The 23,726-nt window shown below is 45.6% G+C and overlaps 2 protein-coding genes across 3 annotated transcripts in view; one reads left to right on the top strand and one right to left on the bottom strand.

Annotated features, from left to right (window-relative positions):
• Positions 1-21,906, top strand: part of ENTPD7 (ectonucleoside triphosphate diphosphohydrolase 7) — a 47,745-nt gene extending 25,839 nt beyond the window's left edge. For both annotated transcript variants that reach the window (XM_089314522.1, XM_008270324.5), the window contains exons 7-13: positions 2,940-2,996; positions 3,130-3,263; positions 9,327-9,493; positions 12,347-12,671; positions 15,273-15,358; positions 17,545-17,706; positions 19,446-21,906. In XM_089314522.1, the coding sequence (XP_089170648.1) occupies positions 2,940-2,996; positions 3,130-3,263; positions 9,327-9,493; positions 12,347-12,671; positions 15,273-15,358; positions 17,545-17,706; positions 19,446-19,677 (1,163 nt within the window). In that variant the 3' untranslated portion in view covers positions 19,678-21,906. The remainder of the gene's footprint in view (positions 1-2,939; positions 2,997-3,129; positions 3,264-9,326; positions 9,494-12,346; positions 12,672-15,272; positions 15,359-17,544; positions 17,707-19,445) is intronic.
• COX15 (cytochrome c oxidase assembly factor COX15) overlaps positions 6,008-23,726 on the bottom strand; it is a 37,353-nt gene continuing 19,634 nt past the window's right edge. The window contains exon 9 of the mRNA XM_089314529.1: positions 6,008-6,117. Coding sequence (XP_089170655.1) covers positions 6,013-6,117 — 105 coding nt within the window. The 3' untranslated portion in view covers positions 6,008-6,012. The remainder of the gene's footprint in view (positions 6,118-23,726) is intronic.

Here is a 23,726-nt window from a genome sequence, read left to right as displayed (position 1 = left end):
TTAATTCCAGTAACTCAGTCTAGTCCGGATTGCTCCCCACAGGTGGGCATTTGGCACAGTGGTTAAGATGCTGCTTGGGATGCCCACATCCGTTTTGGAGCATCTGGGTTTGAGTTCCCGATCTGCTTCCGAGTCCAGCTTCCTGCTAATGCTTACCCACGAAGCAACAGGTGACTGCGCAAGGACTCAGGTCCTTGCAGTCCATGTGAGATATCTGGATTGAATTCTAGGCACCTGTCTTTGGATTGGTGCAGCCCTGGTTGTTGTATGGCATTTGACAAGTAAATCAATAGATCTTTTGCTCTCTTTCTGTCTCTTGTCTCTCAGTCTTTCAAATAAATAACTTTAAAAAAAGAAGTAGATATTACATTTCTTCTAGTTGAAGTCTACAGAAGGGAAATGATTGAACTTTTATCTTGTATTTTTTCACTACTAATGTTTCCATTTTTTTTTTAATTTTTAATTTTTATTTTTATTTATTTGACAGGTAGAATCACAGACAGTGAGAGAGATACAGAGAGAAAGGTCTTCCTTCCGTTGGTTCACTCTCCAAATGGCTGCAATGGCTGGAGCTGTGCCGATCTGAAGCCAGGAGCCAGGAGTTTCTTCCTGGTCTCCCATGTGGGTGCAGGGGCCCAAGCACTTGGGCCATCCTCCACTGCTATCCCAGGCCACAGCAGAGAGCTGGACTGGAAGAGGAGTTACCGGGACTAGAACAGGCGCCCATATGGGATACCGGCACCGAAGGCAGAGGATTAACTTAGTGCACCACAGCACCGGCCCCTCCATTTTGTTCCTTTTTTTTTTTTTTTTTTTTTTTTTTATGTTTTTTTGACAGGCAGAGTGGACAGTGAGAGAGAGAGACAGAGAGAAAGGTCTTCCTTTGCCGTTGGTTCACCCTCCAATGGCCGCCGCGGCCGGCGCGCTGCGGCCGGCGCACCGCGCTGATCCGATGGCAGGAGCCAGGAGCCAGGTGCTTTTCCTGGTCTCCCATGGGGTGCAGGGCCCAAGTACTTGGGCCATCCTCCACTGCCCTCCCGGGCCACAGCAGAGAGCTGGCCTGGAAGAAGGGCAACCGGGACAGAATCCGGCTCCCCAACTGGGACTAGAACCCGGTGTGCCGGCGCCACAAGGCAGAGGATTGGCCTAGTGAGCCGTGGCGCCGGCCCCATTTTGTTCTTATATTCTCTTTCTTTGCGAGAATTTCTGTTTTTGCATTCATTGAAGATTGTGCATATTCTTGGTTAGATAACTATTTTAATATCTTCGGTAATTCCAATCTATGTATCATTTCCGGGTTGGCACCTTTCGCAGTCTTTTCTCTCATGAGATGATAGTTCCTTGGTTCTTTGCATGCCAAGTAATTTTATTTTGTATCCTGGACATTTTGAATATTCTCTTATGAACCTCTGAGTCCTATTTCAGTCATGATGAGGAAAACATTGATTTTGTTTGTTTGTTTTAAAGGCAATTAATCTGGTTAGGATCATGCCTCAAGTTCGGACCTGCCTTCTGTGGGCTGTGATTCTGTTAGTTCATTTTTCAAAGACTGGACATTACTACTGGATTTGTCCCGTCCGTGTCAGTCAGTGGACAGTCTGGAGCCTGGGCAGTGGTCCTGCCCTTAGTTCAGTTCTCAAAGTCTTTGGTTTATTGTTTAGGGTCAGATGCAAGCACATTTAGCTCGGAGGTCCAGGGGTCCATACACAACTGTACTCTCTCTCACGGTCCTCCAGTCAGAAAACCAGGCTTTAGTTTGTCCACTCCGCCGCTCACTTCCTGTGATTGTGTCTGCACCCAGCACCAGGTGGTGGGAAGACAGGGAGAAGAATGTGCAGTATGAGTGCACTCCTGACACTTGAGCTGTAGCCCTTCTAGTCAGAGGAACAGTCACATCCTTTAGAATTTCAGCTACCTGCCAGACTTCATTTCTGGTGCAAGGATGCCTAGGGTAGGAGAGGATATAAGATTTCGGAAAGAAAGGGGGAAAATAAAAGCAGTGATTTTTCTATTCCCTCTCTTTGGAGTCCCTCTCTCTGCCCCTTGGGCCAGGAAGCAAGATCTTGTAGTTCTTTCTGTCCACAACTGGTGCTCACTTTCATGTTTCAAGCTGCCCTTGAGTCCAGGCCAAGCAATATCTAAGGAGGAAAAAAAAAGCGACACTCACTGATGGTTTGGTGATATTTATATTTTGATCTCTTTCCCACATCACTCACTTTCAGAGTTCAGAAAGCTGCTCTGTGCGTCTGTCGAGTTGATATTTGCATTCAGTGAGGAGACAGCTTGAGGTGTGCTTATTTCCTCCATCTTGCCCAGAATGAGAATTCCAAGATTGACATTTGTTGACATTTTTTTCAGAAGAATTATTTCTTTATCTGAAAGAGTTACACAGAGAGAGAAGTAGAGGCAGAGAGAGAGAGAGAGAGAGAGAGAGAGGTCTTCAATTCCACTGGTCCATTCTGCAATTGGCCACAATGGCTGTAGCTGTGCCGATCCAAAGACAGGAGCCAGGGGATTCTTCCAGGTCTCCCACATAGGTGCAGGGGCCCAAACACTTGGGCCATCTTCTACTGCTTTCCCAGGCCATAACAGAGAGCTGGATTGGAAGTGGAACAGCTGGGACTCGAACCAGCGCCCATATGGGATGCTGTCACTGCAAGCAGTGGCCTTACCCACTACACCACAGTGCCGGCCCAACATTTTTTAGCACATATTTTTGCAATTAATTTGTATTCATTGCAGGAACTTGGGAAGATGTAAATAATTATAAAAGGGAAGAAAATCACAAGATGAAATATTTTAAATCTATACACTGAGATTGTGGAATAAAATACTACAGTTACTTTTATCCAAGAAAGGAAGGAACAGTTATAGGGAGAGGTGTATACCTGATATAGTAATAGAGAATTAATAATAAAGTCTTTTATATTTTTGCTTAGGGGTTTATGCGTGGATTGGAATCAATTTTGTTTTGGGAAGATTTGACCATGAGGATGGTGAGTAATAATGTCTTCTTATGTCAGTTCTTTAAGTGCTGAAGGTTTAAGTTTTAACCTATCAGTAGTGTGTAAGTGCTAATTTTCAGTTGTCTTTTCTTTTTTTAAAGATTTATTTATTTGTTCCTTTCAGAATCAGAGGCTGAGACTTCCCAGGAGTTGGCAGGAGGACGCAGAAGGACAGTAGGGATACTGGATATGGGAGGAGCCTCTCTCCAAATTGCTTACGAAGTTCCTACCTCAACCTCTGTCCTTCCTCCAAAACAGGTATTTATGTTTTACGGAAATTCAGTTGCTACGTATGCCAGTTTTTGAGGAGGAAAGAACACTATCTTTGGACCAACCTGCCTTGGTCCAAATAACTGTTCATATACTTTCTAGCTTATGTTGTGTGGAGTGGGTTACCTCTCTGAGCCCCAGTTTCCTCCTGTGTGAGAAAGGAAAAATAATAGTATCTACCTTCATTGTGCAAATGAAATAGTATAGCATGTGTAAAACATTTAGCAAATGCCTAGCATGTGACAAGTCTTTGGGACATCTTAGTAGTTAGAATTAGTACTGTGTATCTCCTAAGGTTGTGAGGATTAAGCATGCAAGCACAAACCCTGGAATGTGGTATTTGGTACACACCTATTGTTCAGTGAATGTTATTCTCTTTCTTTTTACTGATGGTTCCATCCCTCTGCTGTGTTTTTGTTTTTGTTTTTGTTTTTTTAAAGTGGTGAAAAAACACATTTAGAATTAGCCTGCTCAATTTAGATGATCCCAGTTTTGTCAGGAACATCCAAAGCATCGCAATCAGGAGCCATTTGAACACACGTCTTCTCTCCGTCAAGTCTGACCAGGGTGTTGACGTTGGCTACTTCAGTGTAAGAGAATCCTTCGCAACGTGTTGGATCTGGTGCTCATTGGCCTTGACATCCACAAGGGACACAAGTGTGTTGCTGTCCTCTGTGTTCTTCATAGCAGACTCAGTGGCCAGGGGGAACTTGATGGTGGCACAGTGGTCAAGCTTCTTTCTCCTGGGGGCGCCCTTCCCAGGATATTGGGGCTGCCGCTGGAGGCGTAGTGCCTTGGGACGCTGGAACGTGGGAGACGTGTGGATCTTCTTGTGTGTGTGTGTGTGTGTGTGTACGCCTTTCAGCATGGCCTTCTCAGCCTTCAAAGCCTTTGCTTTGCTTTAGGATGGGCAGGAGCTTCCTTCTTCACCTTCAACACCATCTTGGTGAAAAGCTCTTCTGCTTCTAATATTCCTTACTCTATTAGAATGTGAAGAATGTATTTTGAGGGAAACGTTTCATCATAGAGAATGGAGAGAAATAGACACTTTTGAGCCCCTGTTAATGTGCAAGGAATAAGGGGTGTTAGCCACACTGTCATAATCTTATCAGTGGAGTCAGTGGTAAAAGGCAGATCATGACAGTGCTGTAATCTGGTCTAAAGCAGGGCTCTCATCCTTGGCACTCTTCATGTTTAGGCCTGGATAATTCTTTGTTGTAGGTGACTGTCCCATGTGTCATCTGATGTTAGCAGCATCCCTGGCCTCTACCAGATGCCAGTAACAATCCTCACTCCTAGTTTTGATAATCAAAAGTGTCACCAGAGAATGCTGAATGTCCACTTTGGGACGAGAGTGGTTGACCACTCTGGTTTAAACAGGGTTGTGGCCGGCGCCACGGGTCACTAGTCACTAGGCTAATCCTCCGCCTGCGGCGCCGGCATCCCGGGTTCTAGTCCTGGTCAGGGTGCCGGATTCTGTCCCGATGGCTCCTCTTCCAGGCCAGCTCTTTGCTGTGGCCCGGGAGTGCAGAGGAGGATGGCCCAGGTCCTTGGGCCCTGCACCCACGTGGGAGACCAGGAGGAAGCACCTGGCTCCTGGCAGCGGAATAGCACAGCACGCTGGCTACAACACGCCGGCCATAACGGCCACTTGGGGGGTGAACCAACGGAAAAAGGAAGACCTTTCTGTCTCTCTCTAACTCTGCCTGTCAAAAAATAAATAAATAAATAAATAAATAAATAAATAGGGTTGTGACAATTTGGTTGGATCCTGACAGGGTTGACCACATTTGCAAAAGCTTAAATGAGAGCCGTGCTGGCTTCACGGAAGGTAACGTATTTGCCTGGGCCTTGGATGCTAGCAGCTGTACATAGTGGAGGTTGAGGAGAACTGTGTATATGGAGGCACAGCGAAAGCAGTAAAGAGCCCAGAACATCCTGGAACTGTTGAACAGCCTGCTGCGGTGTAAGATTCTCAGGTGTGGTAATGGATAAGGCTGGGAAGGTAAGGTGCACTTAGATCAAGAGGAGCCTTGAGTGCCATGCTAAGAAACTGGCTTTTGTAGATGGTGGGGAACCAGCAGAGGTTTTTGAGTAGGGCAATCACATGGGCTTCAGTTTCATCATCTGTAAATCATTCAACTCTGAAGGCTCTTCCCAGCTCTGAATTTTATGATTGTGTTAACTGTGTGACTATGACACCGATAATTTGGGTGTCATTAGGAGAAAGAAATACAGGTCAGGGACTCTTGAACAGGAAATGATAAGGGACTGAACTCACCAGTGTTAAGTGGAAACGGAAGGGAGCAGACTTTCAGTGGTATTTTGGAGTGATGGATAGAAGTGGTGTGGGTAGGGCAGGGAGGGAGGCCAGCGATGCTGAGTGTCCCGCCTGTATAACTAGCAGGGTGAGAAGCCCAATCACGTAGAAAAGGCCCACAGTAGAAAGGGCGATGATATGGTCTTGAGCGTTTCGGTGTGTGTGTGTGCACTTGAGCTCTGAAGTCCTGAGACCGAGTTCGATGTTGGGTTATACTGCATTTGTAACAGCCTAGGGTCATACGTGTCAAAAGACCCACAGGACTGCTGGAGACGAGTCTGGCAGTTTGGAGTGAGACTGGGGATTTGTGGACCTGACTAGCTTGTGTGACATGCTAGCCTGTGTCAGTCAGTTTGTATTCAGCAGGTAAAGTGATGGCATGGTTCTGATGCTAAGAAATAGGAGTCTCACAGAGGCTTAAGGTCTTAAATGATTTTGTGTGTGTAAATATTTAGAAAACAACAGTGATATAGAAAGTATACTTGTGAGCAACAAATTCAGTCCACCAGATACTTCAAAAACCTGTAGGAAGATGGAATGAAAAAAGTTTATTTTGGTGCAAAATTTTTGTAATCATGTATAGTTTTTTCATAATATGGATTTTCCATTAACCTTTGTAATAACTCTTGTATAGATAGCAAAGCAATGATTGTTTTTGTCTTTTTTTTTAAAGCAATGAATCTTAAAGATGGATCTTAGTTTTAGTAAAAAAAAAAAAAAGGAAATGAAACATATCATGGACTTAAGAAAGCTCATGGAAAGTGGAATTAAATTTGGGTGAAAAAGATTTTGAAATTCACACTTTTTTTAAAGATTTATTTTATTTATTTAAAAGACAGAGTTACAGAGAAAGGTAGAGCCAGAGAGAGAGAGAGGTCTTCCATTCTGCTGGCTCACTCCCCAAATGACCACAACAGCTGGAGCTGAGCCAATCCAAAGCCAGGAGCCAGGAGCTTCTTCAGGGTCTCCCATGTGGGTGCAGGGGCCCAAGGACTTGGGCCATCTTCCACTTCCTTCCTAGGCCATAGCAGAGAGCTAGATCGGAAGTGGAGCAGCCAGAACTCGAGCCAGTGCCCATAAGGGATGCCAGCGCTGTAGGCTAGGGTTTTAACCCACTGCGCCACAGCACCAGCCTCCCCACATAGTTTTTATATGAATTTTCCATGAACTTTTTGAAGTACACTTGTACAAAGATATTTTTTAAAGCTAAATATTTCTGCCTGCTTCCCAGCCAGAGGGAAGGCATATAAGGAAGACCATTTGCATGAACTCTGTGGCCACTTTGTTGCTCACCACTTTCCCAGCATCCATAGATAGCTTCACCTTTTTTCCTCAGCTCTGGATCAGAAGCTCCCACTGCCCTCTGCATGCCCCCAGTGGCCAAATGGCAGACATTTTCTGCCCATCTGGATGGTGGGTACCCTTGTCCGCCCTATGCAGCCTCACCAGCATGCCCCAGCTGCCATTAGTGTCCGTTTGGCTGCTGGTGCCTTGGGAGCCACGTCCACCAAAGTCTTCCAGAACTTTTTCATCACCCTTCAGAAGAATCCTTTATTCCTCAGAACTGACTTTCCATTCTCCCCTCTGCCAGCCCTGACAGCCTCCAGTCTACTTTCTGTTCCCACTGAATTTGTCTGTATTTAAATGGAGTCATACAACTTGTAGCCTTTTGTGTCTGGCCTTTTTGATTTAGCAAAGTGCTTTCAAGATTCACCTATGTTGCAGCATGTGTCACTACTTCATCCCTTTTTATGTCTTGAGTAACAGCCCATTGTGTGACCTTGCCACATTTTGTTTATCCGTTCACCTGTGGACATCTGGAGTGTTTCCACTTTTGAGCTATTATGCATAATATTGCTATGAAAATTCACTTACACACTTTTGTTAGATACAAGTTTTCAGATCTTCTGGGTGTACCCCTGGAACTGGATGTATTGGGTACAGTACAAATTAAAAATAAATATAATCCAAGCCAGCGCCGCGGCTCACTAGGCTAATCCGCCTGCGGCATCAGCACTCCGGGTTCTAGTCCCGGTTGGGGTGCCAGTTCTGTCCTGGTTGCTCCTCTTCCAGTCCAGCTCTCTGCTGTGGCCCGGGAAGGCAGTGGAGGATGGCCCAAGTGCTTGGGTAACTGCACCTGCATGGGAGACCAGGAAGAAGCACCTGGCTGCTGGCTTCAGATCGGTGCAGCGCACCGGCCGTAGCAGCCATTTGGGGGGTGAACCAACGGAAGGAAGACCTTTGTCTCTGTCTCTCTCTCTCACTGTCTAACTCTGCCTGTCAAAATATATATATAAAATCCAAGCAGTTATCCCCTTCTGGCAACAATGCATGTAAACAGAAACTATACGTTAAGCTCACTAGAATAGTTGACTGTGTCAGTGAATGGGAATGGGAGTGGGCTTGGGGGACAAAACAAAGGAAATAAAATATGGAACAAGAGATGCTTTACCAAGATGACATGCCATAAACTAAGGACTGTCGTGGACGATCCCAGCAGTCAGCTGGCAGGTGGCGGGAAGCCCAAGCATATTGCTCCCCACCCCTGCCTTCTGCCAATCAGGTAAACTGTTCCTGGGTGTGGCCCAGGCCCACCTGGAAAGCTACCCTGGCTACGTGACCTTCAAGCTGATTGAAGAGGCATATTGGCACCAGTGTCGGTTCTGTCCTAATGTTAGTGTTCCCCAGAGTTAGTTATGCCCCTTCTCCCTGCCCTTTAAAAGTATACGTGGCTGTGAATAAAGTCCAACATGCTCACCAAAACTTATCTCCAGTGCTCCTTGTGGGAAGGACACTGTCACCCTGCTCTCTCAGACGGTGTGGCTTTGCAGGACAAGCCGCAGACTATCATTAATTGAACCTTTGCACCTGAGGTTTAAGAAAAGAAAAAAAGAGCACCTTTTTTAGGGGCCGGCACTGTGGCATAGCGGGTAAAGCTGGTGCCTACAGTGCCAGCATCACATATGGGCGCCAGTTCGAGTCCCGGTTGCTCCACTTCTATTCTGCTCTCTGGGAAAGCAGTAGAAGATGGCCCAAATCCTTGGGCCCCAGCAGCTATGTGGGAGATCCAAAAGAAACTTCTGGTTCCTGGCTTTGGATAAGCATAGCTCCAGCCATTGCAGTCATCTGGGGAGTGAACCAAAGATGGAAGACCTCTTTCTCTGTCTTTGCTCCTGCCTCTCTGTAACTCTGCCTTTCAAATAAATAATCTTAAAAAAAAAAAAAGCACCTTTTTATTGGAGGTAAAATAAAATTGAACTTTCTCTGTCCCAAATCTTTTATAAGGAATTTGAGGGCTTCCCGAATAGTTTAGAAAAGATTATAAAGAAAATCTCATGATTAGCCCCTAAATTCCTTAAAGTTATTTCTGTAGTAAAGGATAGTTTCCTATTTATAAAAATAACACATTCCCATTGTGGAGAATGGCAAGACACAGCAATGTACCAGCAAGCAAATGATATCATCTGTGATAATTCTGCCTCCTATTTAACTAGGGAGAGTAACTCAGTCTCTAATTTGGTATTTAGTCTCTAATTTATACATTTTTTAGCTTAGTCTTGTAATTTTATGTCTTTGTTTGAAGTAATGCTATGAGGAAGAAAGAATGCTACAAGCTATGTTAACGAGTAGTCACAGAAATTGAAGCCTGGTGTATTTGCAGTACTATTGCTTTCTAGAAATTAATCAAAAGTAAAATTCCTTTTTTTTTTCCTCTTACCATTGCATTCTAGGAAGAAGCTGCCAAGATCCTGCTGGCTGAGTTCAACCTTGGCTGTGATGTGCAACACACCGAACATGTGTACAGGGTTTATGTCACCACCTTTCTGGGTTTTGGAGGCAACTTTGCCCGGCAGCGCTACGAAGAGCTTGTGCTGAATGAAACTCTTAACAAAAACAGGTGCGTTTGATCTGGGACCTGGATTTCTGAGCTAGAATGTCGTCAGGTGTTAGATACTACGCTTGATCTTAGCCAAAAGGTGGAGAAGCGATATGTCCTCAGGTATTAGGAAGAAATACCAGCGTTTATGTCCAACTGAGACAGAAGCATTATGGCTTTCTCCTTTCTGACCTCCCCTGCCAAGTGGTAGTACCTGCTGAAGACTCTGTTTCAGCAGTGAAGACCCTCTTTCAGCAGTTCCTCTCAGTCTGAGTAAGGGTCCCTTCTGACCTTTCTGGTTATGATTCATAAAAAAGTGTAGCTTATTGGAATATCTCTTGCTGTGCCCCACATTCAAACATGACATCATGGAATAGGTGGGGCCAATTAGATTGCTTGTTTAAAATGTTTAGTATAATGTAGCTACTAGCAGCTCCTTTTGCATGGAAACTTTTGTTGAATTATTTTGGAGTTGCATCTTATGTGAAAGTTAGGTTCTGTAGTGTGCGTAAAAGATAAAAAGTATGTGTAGTTAAAATTAAAATCTCGGCTGGCGCCGTGGCTCACTTGGCTAATCCTCTGCCTGCGGCGCTGGCACCCCAGGTTCTAGTCCTGGTTGGGGCGCCAGATTCTGTCCCGGTTGCTCCTCTTCCAGTCTAGCTCTCTGCTGTGGCCCGGGAGGGCAGTGGAGGATGGCCCAGGTGCTTGGGCCCTGCACCCCATGGGAGACCAGGAAGAAGCACCTGGCTCCTGGCTTTGGATTGGCATAGTGTGCCCACCATGGCGGCCATTTGGGGGGTGAACCAACAGAAAAAGGAAGACCTTTCTCTCTTTCTTTCTCTCTCACTGTCTAACTCTGCCTGTCAAAAAAAAAAAAAAAAAATTAAAATCTCTTATTAGGTCCAGGAGAGTCAGTTTTCCTTTGAGCATTGGACAGATCACTGAATCTTCATTTGAGTACCAAAATAAGAAATTAGACCATAAAGTATGATTGTGGGTTTATTGTTTTTTGTTTTGTTTCTATATTTTATTTTATTTTATTTTGACATTGTGCACATTGAGGGAAGGCATAATGGACAGAAGAGTTCCTGTCCACCATAAAATTACTTATATTAATTTATTTAGCTAGAAACACCAGCTTAAAGAGGTACAGGCATACTCCATTTCTAATAATTTCTCCACAGCAATCAGTTGTCTTACATTTAGAGTATGATAAAGAAAATTTGTTGGGGCCGGCGCCATGGCTCACTTGGTTAATCCTCTGCCTGCGGTGCCGGCATCCCACATGGGCGCCAGGTTCTAGTCCCAGTTGGCTCCTCTTCCAGTCCAGCTCTCTGCTGTGGCCTGGGAGGGCAGTGGATGATGGCCCAAGTCCTTGGGCCCTGCACTCACATGGGAGACCAGGAGGAAGCACCTAGCTCCTGGCTTCGGATCCGTGTACCGCTGGCCGTAGCGGCCATTTGGGGGGGTGAACCAACGGAAGGAAGACCTTTCTGTCTCTCCCTCTCACTGTCTAACTCTATCTGTCAAATAATTAAAGAAAAAAGAAAATTTGTGTTGTAGCCTTGTTTATGTAAGTCCCAGTCACTAAGAGCTCAAGGTGTACTAGAGAATCCTGGTACCGCGGATGATGGCTGTGTTCAGAGTAAGCAGTAGTGTGCCTGCGTCCTGCAGGTGTTCCTAACTCCATAGAGACATTGCTTGGATTGAGCACCCAGGTGGCTTCTGCAGGCTTTCTGGCGTTTGAAGACCATCTGTCGGAGAGTGTCACATCTTTCTATTTTTCCCTTTTTCGTCAGCTGCTGGGCTTTCCTTTCGGTTGCCAGCTGTCCTGAGTTCTTTCTGTCTGCTGTTCTCTGCTGCTTCACATCTTCTTGCCAGCTGTATCACCTCCTTCCCAGGCACTAGGAGTTTCCTGCCAAGTGTCCAAGTCATCTGTGTATTCCCGGAGATTGATGAGCTAATGGCATATCGTGTGTAGCTGCCAGTCTGCTGGAGAGACCTGTGCTGCCTGGCTGGCAAAACTTCATGGCTCTCTTCTGAAATACAATTGTGTGACAGTTTTCCTTAGAGTTGGAGCTGTGTCTGCGAAATAGTCAGGTTCCCGTTGGTCAGAGCACATCCTCGTTCCCGTCCTCGGTCATTACCCTCGTGAGCGCGTCTCCATCCCAACAGGCCCGCTCTTGGCCGCACGTATGTTGTGGAGCTGATGAATTATGAATTGCAGTTGGCAGAGTTGTTTGGTCTCCTTTCATTTCTGTCCTTGGCCAGAGGTGCACATCAGCCTCCCTAGGAAGGAGAACCCATTTGCGAGGCAAGGACAGACTTGAAGTAACTGGAACTGCGATGGCTGTGGTGGGAAAACCCACCCTCCTCCCCATTCAGGTTTCCCGTTCTGCAGGTTCTTCTTGGAGCTGGTGCTTCAGTGGGTCTGTGCCAGGCAGGCCTGTGCTCTGTCACTGTTGCCGGCCGTTGCCGCTGTGTGCCACCATCGTGGTCTCCTTAGGAAACCTCTTCCAGCCCTTTCTGCTTTACCTCCTGCCTGTTGTATTTTTGAACCTGAGACTCACGTTCACATGGCTAGGGCATGTGGGAATGAAGACAAGAGGGAGAACAGCTGGTTCTCCAGTCTCACTCTACTCTGGGAAGCATACACGTTGATACAAAGTTGAGCAAAGTTGATCACAGCCTTCTTTCTTCCGTTTTTTTCCCTGCCAAATGAACTGGCGTCAGTTAAATGTGCATAGTAATACTCCACCCTGCCCTTGTAGGGAAGTCGTGAAGAACAGTGACAAGCCGTCTGTGAAGCACACTGTATTTCTTAGAGGAGGTTGAGTACAGTGGTGACATGTTTTGTTTTGGTCATTGTGGCAGATTACTGGGCCAGAAGACAGGTCTGAGCCCTGACAATCCATTCCTGGACCCCTGCCTGCCCGTGGGACTCACAGACGTGCTGGAGAGGAATGGCCACGTCCTGCATATTCGAGGAAAAGGGGACTGGGCGACTTGTGGGGCACTGCTGAGGCCCCTGCTGGCTCGCTCCAACACCAGCCATGCCTCCCTGAATGGCATCTACCAGTCGCCAATCGACTTCAACAACAGCGAGTTCTATGGCTTCTCAGAGTTTTTCTACTGTACAGAGGATGTGTTGCGCATCGGTGGCCACTACCACGGGCCAACATTTGCCAAGGCTGCTCAGGTAAATGATGGTAAAGATGACTCATGCTGGCTGCACCCCTTTGTGCCAGGCCCCACAAAAAAGGCTTTGCATGCGTGATCTCAGTTGATTCTTTGCAGGGGCCCTCTGTGTCTTCAAGGTGAGGAATGTCCCACGTGTACTGCCTTCTCGCTGTTAGTTAAGCTTTCTGTGGGTGTCATATCACCCAAATTATCACCCAAACATAAAACTGTTGTGGCAGCTAATGGTTTTCCTCTAACAGTCTTGCTTAATGTGTATGGCCAAACACTGTCATTTTCAGGTATTTTTCTCTTTGCTGGGTGTACTTAATTTTTATGTGCTTTGGGATATAAAACTGTCACACAGGTGAGCAAGAATGTTTTATTTCTCTTGGTTTGAGCTATTACACCAGAGTGATATGGGGTCACTTAGAATATTAGAAAGGTGTTGTGAAAAGCAGTGATTGTGGAAGTATTGTTCAAATTTAAAATTAGGAAGGAGTTAAAATTTCACTTTGAGCACATATAGGGTTTTAAGTATCTTATAAACTTAAATCATTAGTTACCTGGTAAAAATTTAGCCACTTTCTATAGTTCCCTGTATTCATTTTGTCTTCTTTTTTAGTTTTTTTTTTTTTTCTTCAAGATTTTTTTTTTTAAAGTCAGAGTTACAGAGTCAGAGGGAGAGATAGGAAGAGTGACAGATCTTCCATCCTCTGATTCACTCCCTGGATGGCTTCAGTGACCAGGGCTGAGCCAGGCTGAAGCCAGGAGCCAGGAGTTTCACCTGGGTCTCCCTGGTGGGTTTCAGGGGTCTGGGTACTTGGGTCATTTTTCCACAGCTTTTCCAGGCCATTAACAGGGAGCTGGATTGGAAGTGGAACAACCAGGACTTGAACTGGTGCCCATATGGAATGTGGTGGCTTTACCCACTATGTCACGATGCCAGCCTCTCTTTGAGTTTCTGTATAACTCTCTGATCTCTTTCATCAGAGAAGCTTCAGTGAAGAGTCTGTCCTCTTGTATTTTTATTCTTTCATTTCTTCTTAAAATTCTCTAGGGTTCTCTTGGTCTAAGACTTTCAGTAGAATAATATTTGCAATACCTGTACTATTCTGTGCTGAAAACGTATTGTGGAACACCTGGTTTACATTTGCTCTTTCCTTACCAGCCCCAGGAATTCCCTTTATTTCCTTTCCTTTCCAGAGTCCAGGGCTCCCTGACTGTCCAGGACCCAAATCTTGCTCTTTTCTCAAAACAGCTTCAAATTCTATTGCCTTGAACACTAAAGGTGCTAGTGACTTAGTAAGTTATTCTTCCCAGGTAAAAGAGATGACTCTGTTCCCTTAGTGTTTTCTGTTCTGACTCAGATGCTATCCGCCCAGCGCCACCTTTCCTTGCCACCCTAGCCAGAATTACAGTCCTTCCCTACTTTATTTTTTCTCTGAGCATTACATCACTTTGTGTATCTAAAATATACATATGTGTGTGTGTGTACATACGTACATGTGTATGTTTGTGTATTATCTGTCCCCAGTAGGCTGTAAGCCTCATGAGGTTTGGGATTTTATCTTTTTAATCCAGTGCTTGATCCTATGGCACTTAGAATACTCTTGGCACAAGGCAGATTAGCCTAGTGAGCCGCGGCGCTGGCCCCTCCTAGGCTTTTGATACTGCTCTTCCTAGTCCTGACCTTAACCTCTGCAGCCTCAAGGGCTCAGGAGCTAGCTTGGCTGGTCTTGTGCAAGATGTGGAGGCAATGGGAGTAGAGAGGGGTCCAACACTCTGCAGAGAATGAATGTGCCATTTCTGTTTTCCTTCCTAAGCTGATAGGCCACAGTTTACTTTAGAAATGCAATAGCAGCCGGCGCCGCGGCTCAATAGGCTGATCCTCCGCCTTGCGGCGCTGGCACACTGGGTTCTAGTCCTGGTCGGGGCACCGGATCCTGTCCTGGTTGTCCCTCTTCCAGGCCAGCTCTCTGCTGTGGCCAGGGAGTGCAGTGGAGGATGGCCCAAGTGCTTAGGCCCTGTATCCCATGAGAGACCAGGAGAAGCACCTGGCTCCTGGCTTTGGGTCAGCGCGGTGTGCCGGTCACAGCGCGCCGGCCGTGGCGGCCATTGGAGGGTGAACCAACGGCAAAAGGAAGACCTTTCTTTCTGTCTGTCTCTCTCACTGTCCACTCTGCCTGTCAAAAAAAAAAAAAAAAAGGAAGGAAGGAAGGAAGGAGAAAAAAGAAATGCAATAGCCAGGGCTGGTGCTGTGGCACAGTAAGTTAAAGCCCTGGCCTACAGCTCCAGTATCCCATATGGGTGCGGGTTCAAGTCCCGGTTGCTCCAGTTCCCTGCTGATGTGCCTGGGAAAGCAGTGGAAGATGGTCCAAGTGCTTCGGACCCTGCATCCATGTGAGAAACCTGGAAGAAGCTCCTGGCTCCTGGTTTCAGCCTGGCCTAGCCCTGTTCAGCAAATGGAAGACCTCTGTCTCTACCTCTCTCTGTAACTCTGCCTTTCAAATTTTTAAAATAAATCCTTTAAAGAAAAGGAAATGCAACAGCTGTGACTGTGGGGAAGTTAGGGAGTTTGCCTCCACTCTCATGTTGTGCCGTTTCTCTGTGATCGCTCCAGGATTACTGTGGCATGGCGTGGTCAGTTCTAACTCAGAGATTCAAGGATGGCCTCTTTTCATCCCATGCAGACGAGCATCGACTCAAGTAAGTAACTGTTCTCCCCCAGATGTAGCCCTAAAGTGTGCGTGGATGGAGCATAACGCAGAGAGCAAGCACTTCGTGCCGCTTGGATTTAACATGAAAGAGAATTTGATGATTTCAGGTTTTATCTGACGAGACAGGGGCCCAGCAGCCTCTTCTGGAGAAGCCAGGGGAACCAGTGGTTCCCAAAGAGAGTTCTCTGCGTGGCTGGATGCCAAAAGTGTTGGTCTTTTTAAAAACTAAACTTTTTTTAAAAAAAGATTTATTTATTTATCTGAAAGGCAGAGTTACACAGAGGCAGAGAGAGAGAGAGAGAGTTACAAAGAGGTCTTCCATCTGCTGGTTCAAATGGCCACAATGGCTGGAGCTGGGCTGATCCAAAGCCAGGAGCCAGGAGCTTCTTCCAGGTCTCCCACGCAGGTGCAGGGGCCCAAGGACCTGGGCCATCTTTGACTGTTTTCCCAGGCCATAGGGAGAGATGGATTCAGTAGTAGAGAAGCTGGGACTTGAGCCAGGGCCCATATGGGATGCCGGCACCGCAGGCAGTGGCTTTACCTGCTACGCCACAGCGCCGGACCCTGAGAATGTCAAACATGCAGCAAAGTGGAAAGAGTAGTAACATATTGTCACTGCACCTCAACAGACCTCAACATTTTGTCACTTTAGCCCACTGGTCCTTCTGTTCTCTAAATGTTTTAGTTTAAAATTTAAAAATAGACACACAGGACAGGAAAGTGAACTCCTGTATGCCTCTGGTAACAGTGACCAGTTCCTGGCCAGTCTCACATTTGTTTCCCCCACTGTGCCCCTCTGATCACAACTGGGTTATTTCTTTTTTTTCTTTTTTTCTTTTTTTTAAGATTTATTTATTTATTTGAAAGTCAGAGTTACAGAGAGATAGAGGCAGAGAGAGAGAGAGAGAGGTCTTCCATCCACTATTCAGTCCCCAGATGGCCACAATGGCCAGAGCTGAGCCGATCTGAAGCCGGGAGCCAGGAGTTTCTTCTGGGTCTCCTGCGTGGGTGCAGGGGCCCAAGGACTTGGGCCATCTTCTACTGCTTTCCTAGGCCATAGCAGAGAGCTGGATCAGAAGTGGAGCAGGCCAGTGCCACGGATCAGTAGGCTAATCCTCTGCTTGTGGCACTGGCACACCAGGTTCTAGTCCCAATCGGGGCACCAGATTCTGTCCCGGTTGCTCCTCTTCCTGTCCAGCTCTCTGCTGTGGCTCGGGAGTGCAGTGGAGGATGGCCCAAGTGCTTGGGTAACTGCACCTGCATGGGAGACCAGGAGAAGCACCTGGCTCCTTTCTTCAGATCAGTGCGGTGCGCTGGCCGCAGCAGCCATTGGGGGGTGAACCAACAGAAAAGGAAGACCTTTCTCTCTGTCTCTCTCTCTCACTGTCCACTCTGCCTGTCAAAATAATAATAATAATAATAATAACCCAGGGACTGCAGTGGCAGGTAGGTAAAGCCACCACCTGCTGTGCTGGCGTCCTATATGGGCGCCAGTTCGAGTCCCGCCTGCTCCACTTTTTTTTTCTTTTGACGGGCAGAGTAAACAATGAGAGAGAGAGACAGACAGAAAGGTCTTCCTTTTCCGTTGGTTCACCCCGCAATGGCCGTGTGGCCAGCGCGCTGCGGCCAGTGTACTGTGCTGATCTGAAGGCAGGAGCCAGGTACTTATCCTGGTCTCCCATGCGGGTGCAGGGCACAAGAACTTGGGCCATCCTCTACTGCCTTCCCGGGCCACAGCAGAGAGCTGGACTGGAAGAGGGGCAACCGGGACAGAATCCAGCACCCCGACCAGGACTAGAACCTGATGTGCCAGTGCCGCAGGCGGAGGATTAGCCTAGTGAGCCGCGGTGCCAGCCCAATCCCTGGGTTATTTCTAAGCCAATCCCAGACATCATATTATCAACACCTACAAGAAATTTCACTGTGTTCTCTGATAGGGGCTTTAAAAAAACAAAACAAAAAAATAAAGGAAAAGGAATAAAAGATAACACAATATTATCGCCTAAATGTAGCCTTCACTTTTGTGGTAGATGGAGGGGAAAATGAGCTCCAATGTGGTTCCTCCTAGAGATGAGGAAGTGAAGTGGGGAGAGCAGGTGTTTAGACAGTGAGTGTTGCAAAGGAAGAGCATTGCAATTTTTTTTTTTTTAATGGAATTGATTTGTTGTCTCACAGATATCAGTGTTTTAAGTCAGCTTGGATGTACCAAGTCCTACATGAAGGATTCCACTTTCCTTATGACTACTCAAACCTGCGGACGGCTCAGCTGGTATATGACCGAGAGGTTCAGTGGACGCTGGGAGCCATTCTGTATAAAACCCGGTTCTTACCACTCAGGTAAAGTGAGACTGACCTCACTGATACGTTGAGCCCACAGGATGTTAGCCACAGCCTCAGACCAGGTGCCTCAAGTGAAGCCCACCCCTACCCATGTTTGCTTCCACATGAGCTGCTGTCACTCACTCACACACAAAGAGGGCTGAGAAGGCTTGGTCTGGAATCTGTTCCTCAGCTTTGCCATTTCAGAACCCAGCTGTGTTTGTTCATCCACAGCAGATGCATCTTTAGGATTAAGCTGTTACTAACTACTTCCAAGATGGTGCCTGACCAGCTAAAACGTCATTCTTAAGTTACCCGGGAAAATATATTTGACTAGAGAAGTAAAGTAGGCTGTCTGTTTTGAGCAGTCTTTCCGCATGGGTAGAGTCACTTCAGAAATTTTGTCAGTGGCCCAGCAGAGGTTTTGATCGGCCCAAATCAGAATGAAGGACCTGAGATGCTTTCAGAGGAGATGGGGTCACCAAGCCCTGGCAGCTGGGTACAGTGCCTTAGTGTAAGATACTGGAGACAGTTGTTTGGGAACTCTTGCCCCTGTGCTCCTTCAGACAAACCGAGATGAATTTTTAATCTTTGGTGCTTGTTCCTCTAAACTCTCAGGAGCCAGGCAGGTGACAGAAGTGAGGGAAGTGGGCTGACTGAGGCTGTGAGGAAATGGAATGTGTTTCCCCAGCGAAGGGACTGGTTGACCTTCCAGCATTTTCCAGGTCTCATTTGTCCAGAGAAGCCAGAAATCTACATTGTAATTTACATGAAGTCTTCCATTTTGGGGGAAAAAACACTCTTCAGATCAAACAAAACAAAATGAATACAGTATCTAGACCACCACAGAGCAGCTCCTGTTCTAGGCAGAGCACTGGATGACCGCACTCTGGTTTATATGTCTCTTTTTTTTTTCCTGAATTATAATATAATTGATCATGTGATAGCTTCCTCTAAGATATAGCCTAGATTGCAAGGGAACACAGCAACCTTTTAAAGAAATTAGACACATTCTTAATTTCTTGATTGGATTGAGGGGATGCCCGAATTCTCATTAGTACTGCATTTACACACTGTATTTTATGGTTTGTATTACAGAAGACCAAGCTTGTGTTTCTGTTAATTTTTTGGCTTCAGTTTCTTTCTTTCTTTTTTTTTTTTTTTTTTGGACAGGCAGAGTTAGACAGTGAGAGAGAGAGAGAGAGAGAAAGGTCTTCCTTCCATTGGTTCACCCCCCAAATGGCCACTACAGCCGGCACGCTGCGCCAATCTGAAGCCAGGAGCCAGGTGCTTCCTCCTGGTCTCCCATGTGGGTACAGTTACCCAAGCACTTGGGCCATCCTCCACTGCCCTCCCAGGCCACAACAGAGAGCTGGCCTGGAAGAGGAGCAACCGGGACAGAATCCGGCGCCCCAACCGGGACTAGACTCTGGGGTGCTGGCACCGCAGGCGGTGGATTAGCCAAATGAGCCATGGCGCCGGCCTTGGCTTTAGTTTCTAAGGCCTTTCAGTTTTGTCCCAAGATTCTGGAGAGGGTGAGCCTGTGAGCCCATGAGGCTCTTTCTGTAGGCAGTGGAGAGCGGGGAATCAGCAGCCCTGGAGCTGGGGGTGTTCTTCAGCTTGGCCTGCTCTGTGTAGCTGGCATCAGAGAATGTGAGGATGGAGTCCAGGCACCAACTTTTCGGGACCTGTCAAACCAGAGTAAACGGTGCTCTGTGAAACTAATGGTTCTTTCTGCCTTCAAACTCTTTTCCCAGGGATCTTCGGCAGGAAGGTGTCCGACAAGCCCATGGTAGCTGGTTCCGTCTTTCCTTTGTCTACAACCACTATCTCTTCTTTGCCTGCATCCTGGTGGTGCTACTGGCCATCATCCTGTACCTTCTACGGCTACGCCGAATTCACCACCGGCAAACCCGAGCCTCAGCTCCACTGGACTTACTGTGGATCGAAGAGGTGGTGCCCGTGATCGGGGGCCAGGTGGGGCCGTGAGCTGGAGCAGAACCAGGGAAAGTCGAGTCCCCCGGACTTGCTGCTCATTGACTTCCTCCACTTCCTTGTGTTGGCCTCGGATGCTGCTTTGCTTGACCTTGTGGACGTTTTTCCTTGGAATTTCTACCTTAATTCCTTCTCAGTACCCAAGTCCTCTTCTCTGAGAGAAGCTGTAATTTAGTCTGTGAGGAACTAAATGATGAAAGATTGGTGCTAACAAAGGGGACCACATGTGGTCCACTGGAAGCAAGCATCTACCCCTCTACCTGAGAGGGCTGGGTTTCCCGAGGTTCCAGCCTTCCTCCCCCTTGCCGAAGCATGGAGTTTGGCATTGGGAGCCTGGGAGCTCCTAAGGGAGCTGGGAGCCTGGCTGAAACCAAACTTGGAGCATCTGACACAAAGCTGTGGAGCAAGTACAGTGGCTCCTTCTTTCTCTGTAACAGAGATATCAATTATGTGGAGATCCACAGTCTAATAGGGATCCAAGATCTTAGCAGTTCAGTGGACCAGATAGGAATTTCCAGGCAACCAGAATGACACGGCTTCCTTGCTCATTAGACAAAGAAGCCATGGTGGGTGTGATCTGAGATCCCTGATCAAGTGTTGCTAATGTTAGTACACGACTTTAAAAGGTTAGAGCCCTTTCTAAATGAATGGCCCATTGAAGATTTTAAAATATTTTATCTGATGCCTGGTATGACCAGGATAGAACATTTCCATGTCTATGTGCCTCACAGGCTGTTTGGGCATTAACTTTGTTTTTTGAGCCTTAAGTGTGCTTTTAGGATGGAGAAACTGTGATGGCGACCAGGGATCTGGACTGGTCTGGTTTCAGGTCACTTCCCTAGGGCATTTTTTTTTTTTTTTTTTTTGAGGCCCTGTACAGGAAGACTGAGAGAAAATTCAGTGCTAAGACCAATATGTAGCTTGAGAAGGGATGTATTTGGGTTTTGAAAGAAAGAAAAAAAAGGATAGTTATCAGGAGAGTGAGAAAAGGCAATAAAATTAAAGTTCTCATTAATTTTTATTTTTGTGAAAGAGACATTTCTCAGTTTTGTAATGTCTGAAAGGGAGCAGATTCTAAACTTTGAAATAAATAGATGAATCTGTTAATAAGCCACCTGGAAACCTTCAGGACTTCTGTTAAGAGACTGCTCAGTCACAGGCAGCACTTGCATTGCTGAGGAGAGAGGAAAAGCCATAGCAACCCCATTTTTATCCACTACCTGCAGGAGCTTTGCTTCTCCTCGACAGTTAGCCTTTAAATTGCACAGATTTCTTTGCTTCAATGTCTGCCTTCCCTCATGGACCCTTCTTCATTGTTTACCCTTTTCTGAAAACAGTTTTGAATGTCCTGTCTACAAGTAAGCCTCCAGGGTTCAAGTGGCTTTCCTTTCTTTTTGTCACCTTTGCTTTCTAGAATTAAATGAATAGGGGAAAGGATCACTGATTTAAAAAAAAAAATCAAATTCTTCAAAAATAAATTTCACACTTGGAGCAGAAAGGAATTAGATATAAAAAAGAAAAATTAAGATCCTCCTAGAAATAAACTATGATGAAAATGTACTGACCCTTGGTTGGTAGGTAAAAGGGTGACAAGTCTTAAATTGTTTTCAAACTGTATAAACGTGGATCTAGCAAATGTTCTTACAGGTTCCTCTGGAAATAACTCTTACCTTTCACCAGGTCTTACATCACAGCAATTTCCTTTAATTTTTAAGACTTTGAAATTGCCTTGATTTCCTTTTATTCTTCTTGTCTTTGTGTCCTGTGAATGAGCCCTCGTCTGTGAATGCTGCTCAGAAATGATGTCACATGTTTTTGCCAGCCATTGCCTACTCAGGTAATTTTTCCTTTCCCCTTGCCTCGGTTTCCAAATGCTATTTCGAGTTTTCTTATGATGTCTAGTTGATGATCTAGTCAAGAGCTGCCTGGGCGGGTAACAGTGATCATATTTATGTGCTTAAAATGATATTGTAGCAGAGATGTAATGATTAGTCCAATTTGAAAGTTCTTATTAGTAAAATTATTCTTTGTCCTGGTTGTAATAATAATAGTGACTGTTTGTTAAGCACTTGTTATGTACTACTCTGTTAAGATTTTTATATGTATTATTTAATCACTATGACAACCTTTCAGATTGATACTACTATATTCTTTTTATAGTTGAGAATCTCAGGACACCTATGTCTATTATTTTTTCAATATAAATTTATTTCTTTTTCTTAATTTAGTTTCATTAGTCTTTGAGTTTTTGTTTGTTTGTTTGTTTGTTTGTTTTTAGTGTGTTACCTCCTGTTTATTATTGTGGGATCTAGGCTTCTCTTTATTACCATGAGTAAGACTTCCCAGAGTTGCATTGTATAAATATAAGGAAAAAGTTTCTCATAGCCCTCAGAACTGAGGTATTGATTCCTGTGCTTCTTCCATTGCTCCCAGTTAGTACATTTTAAATGAAATATTACTAGCTAGGAACAGAAGCCTATTCTGCTTCTTCCTTGCTGAGGGCCAATTACTTACATATTCTCATATTGCTTCCTATTCATAATGAAATAGTCCTGTCTATAGGAGCACAGATCTATCTTGCCATACCCTTTACTCTTTTAGATTTTAAAGACTTCTACTTGCATTTTTCTACATTTTGAGTGGTCCGCCTGTGAAGATCATTATTTGGTGTCATAAATCACATTCTACTGGTTCCTTTGATCTTCCAACCACTCCTTATAATAGCAACAAAGAACCTGGACTGTGTTAGTACATTTGTTATTACAGAGACAGAACAAGAATGGAGTCCATGGCTTACAGGAGCGATGCGTTATTAGTCATTTGATGGTACAGCCCATCCCTTTACCCTGTATTCCTGTTGACAGAACATAATGAAAAAATGTATAATTCCCACTTGTGTGGCATTACATTCTTTTAAGTTGCTCCAAGTCAAATTATCCATCCTTCTTTCTTGTCCTTAGTTCCTTGAATTGAATTTCCTTTGAGGAATTTTGATCACTTATACCAATCTTATATTTCTTTTCTAAAGGTCACCCAAATTATTCTATCCCTCCATGTCTTTCCTTTAATTTCAGGCCTTAGTGATGATTGAAATGTGGTTGACTGACAGTCTGCTGTGTAGTTGCCAAGCTGGTCCTTTTAGGCATTAACATTATCACATCAAAATAAAATAGCTTATACTTCTCACAGGTATTATCTAAACAGTGCTCCCCTCCCCATTTACCTGTCTCATGGTTTTGTGTCTTGGCTTTTGTCAGGGGTGAAAGACAGGTGGATATATGATTTAAGGGAAAGAACACTGGACTTGACATACAGCAGGCTTGGATTCTAGTCCTGGCTCTGTCATTGAGTAACTTTGTTGCCCAGGCAAGTCACTTGCCCTGTCTGGTTTAGTTCCCTTCCATAAAATGAACTGATTAGATATGATAAGGAACTCAAAGGCAGGAGACAAGATAGAAAAGTCATACAGGGGGCCAGCGCTGTGGCGTAGTGGTAAAGCTGCCGCCTGCAGTGCCGGCATCCCATATGGGTGCTGGTTCAAGTCCTGGCTGCTCCACTTCTGATCCAGCTCTCTGCTATGGCCTGGGAAAGCAGTGGAGGGATGGCCCACGTGCTTCGGCCCTGGCACCTGCGTGGGAGACCTGGAAGACGCTCCTGCCCTCTGGTTTCAGATGGTCCCAGCTCTGGCCGTTGCAGCCATCTGGGGAGTGAACCAGTAGATGGAAGACACCCCGTGCCCCGTGCCTCTGCCTCTCTGTAACTCTGCCTTTCAAATAAATAATATATATGGGGGGGGGCGCGGGGGAGCCATTGTAATCCATAAGCTGTACTTTGGAAATTTATATTCATTAAATAAAAGTTTAAAAAAAAGAAGGTAAAAAAATATATATAAATAAATAAATAAGAAGTCAAACAGTTTTGGGAAAAGGATTTGGGCTTTTGGTTTAGAAGACCAGGCTGCCCAAAAGAACCTCCTATTTTTTAAGGTTGTTATTTAATTTTTATTTGAAAGAAAGGCAGACAGAGGAGAGATCTTCCATCTA

The sequence above is a fragment of the Oryctolagus cuniculus genome, chromosome 15, assembly GCF_051225735.1.
Source record: "Oryctolagus cuniculus isolate XC-2025 breed Fujian yellow rabbit chromosome 15, ASM5122573v1, whole genome shotgun sequence".
NCBI classification, from domain to species: domain Eukaryota; kingdom Metazoa; phylum Chordata; class Mammalia; order Lagomorpha; family Leporidae; genus Oryctolagus; species Oryctolagus cuniculus.
This window is presented reverse-complemented; position numbering and strand designations above follow the sequence as displayed.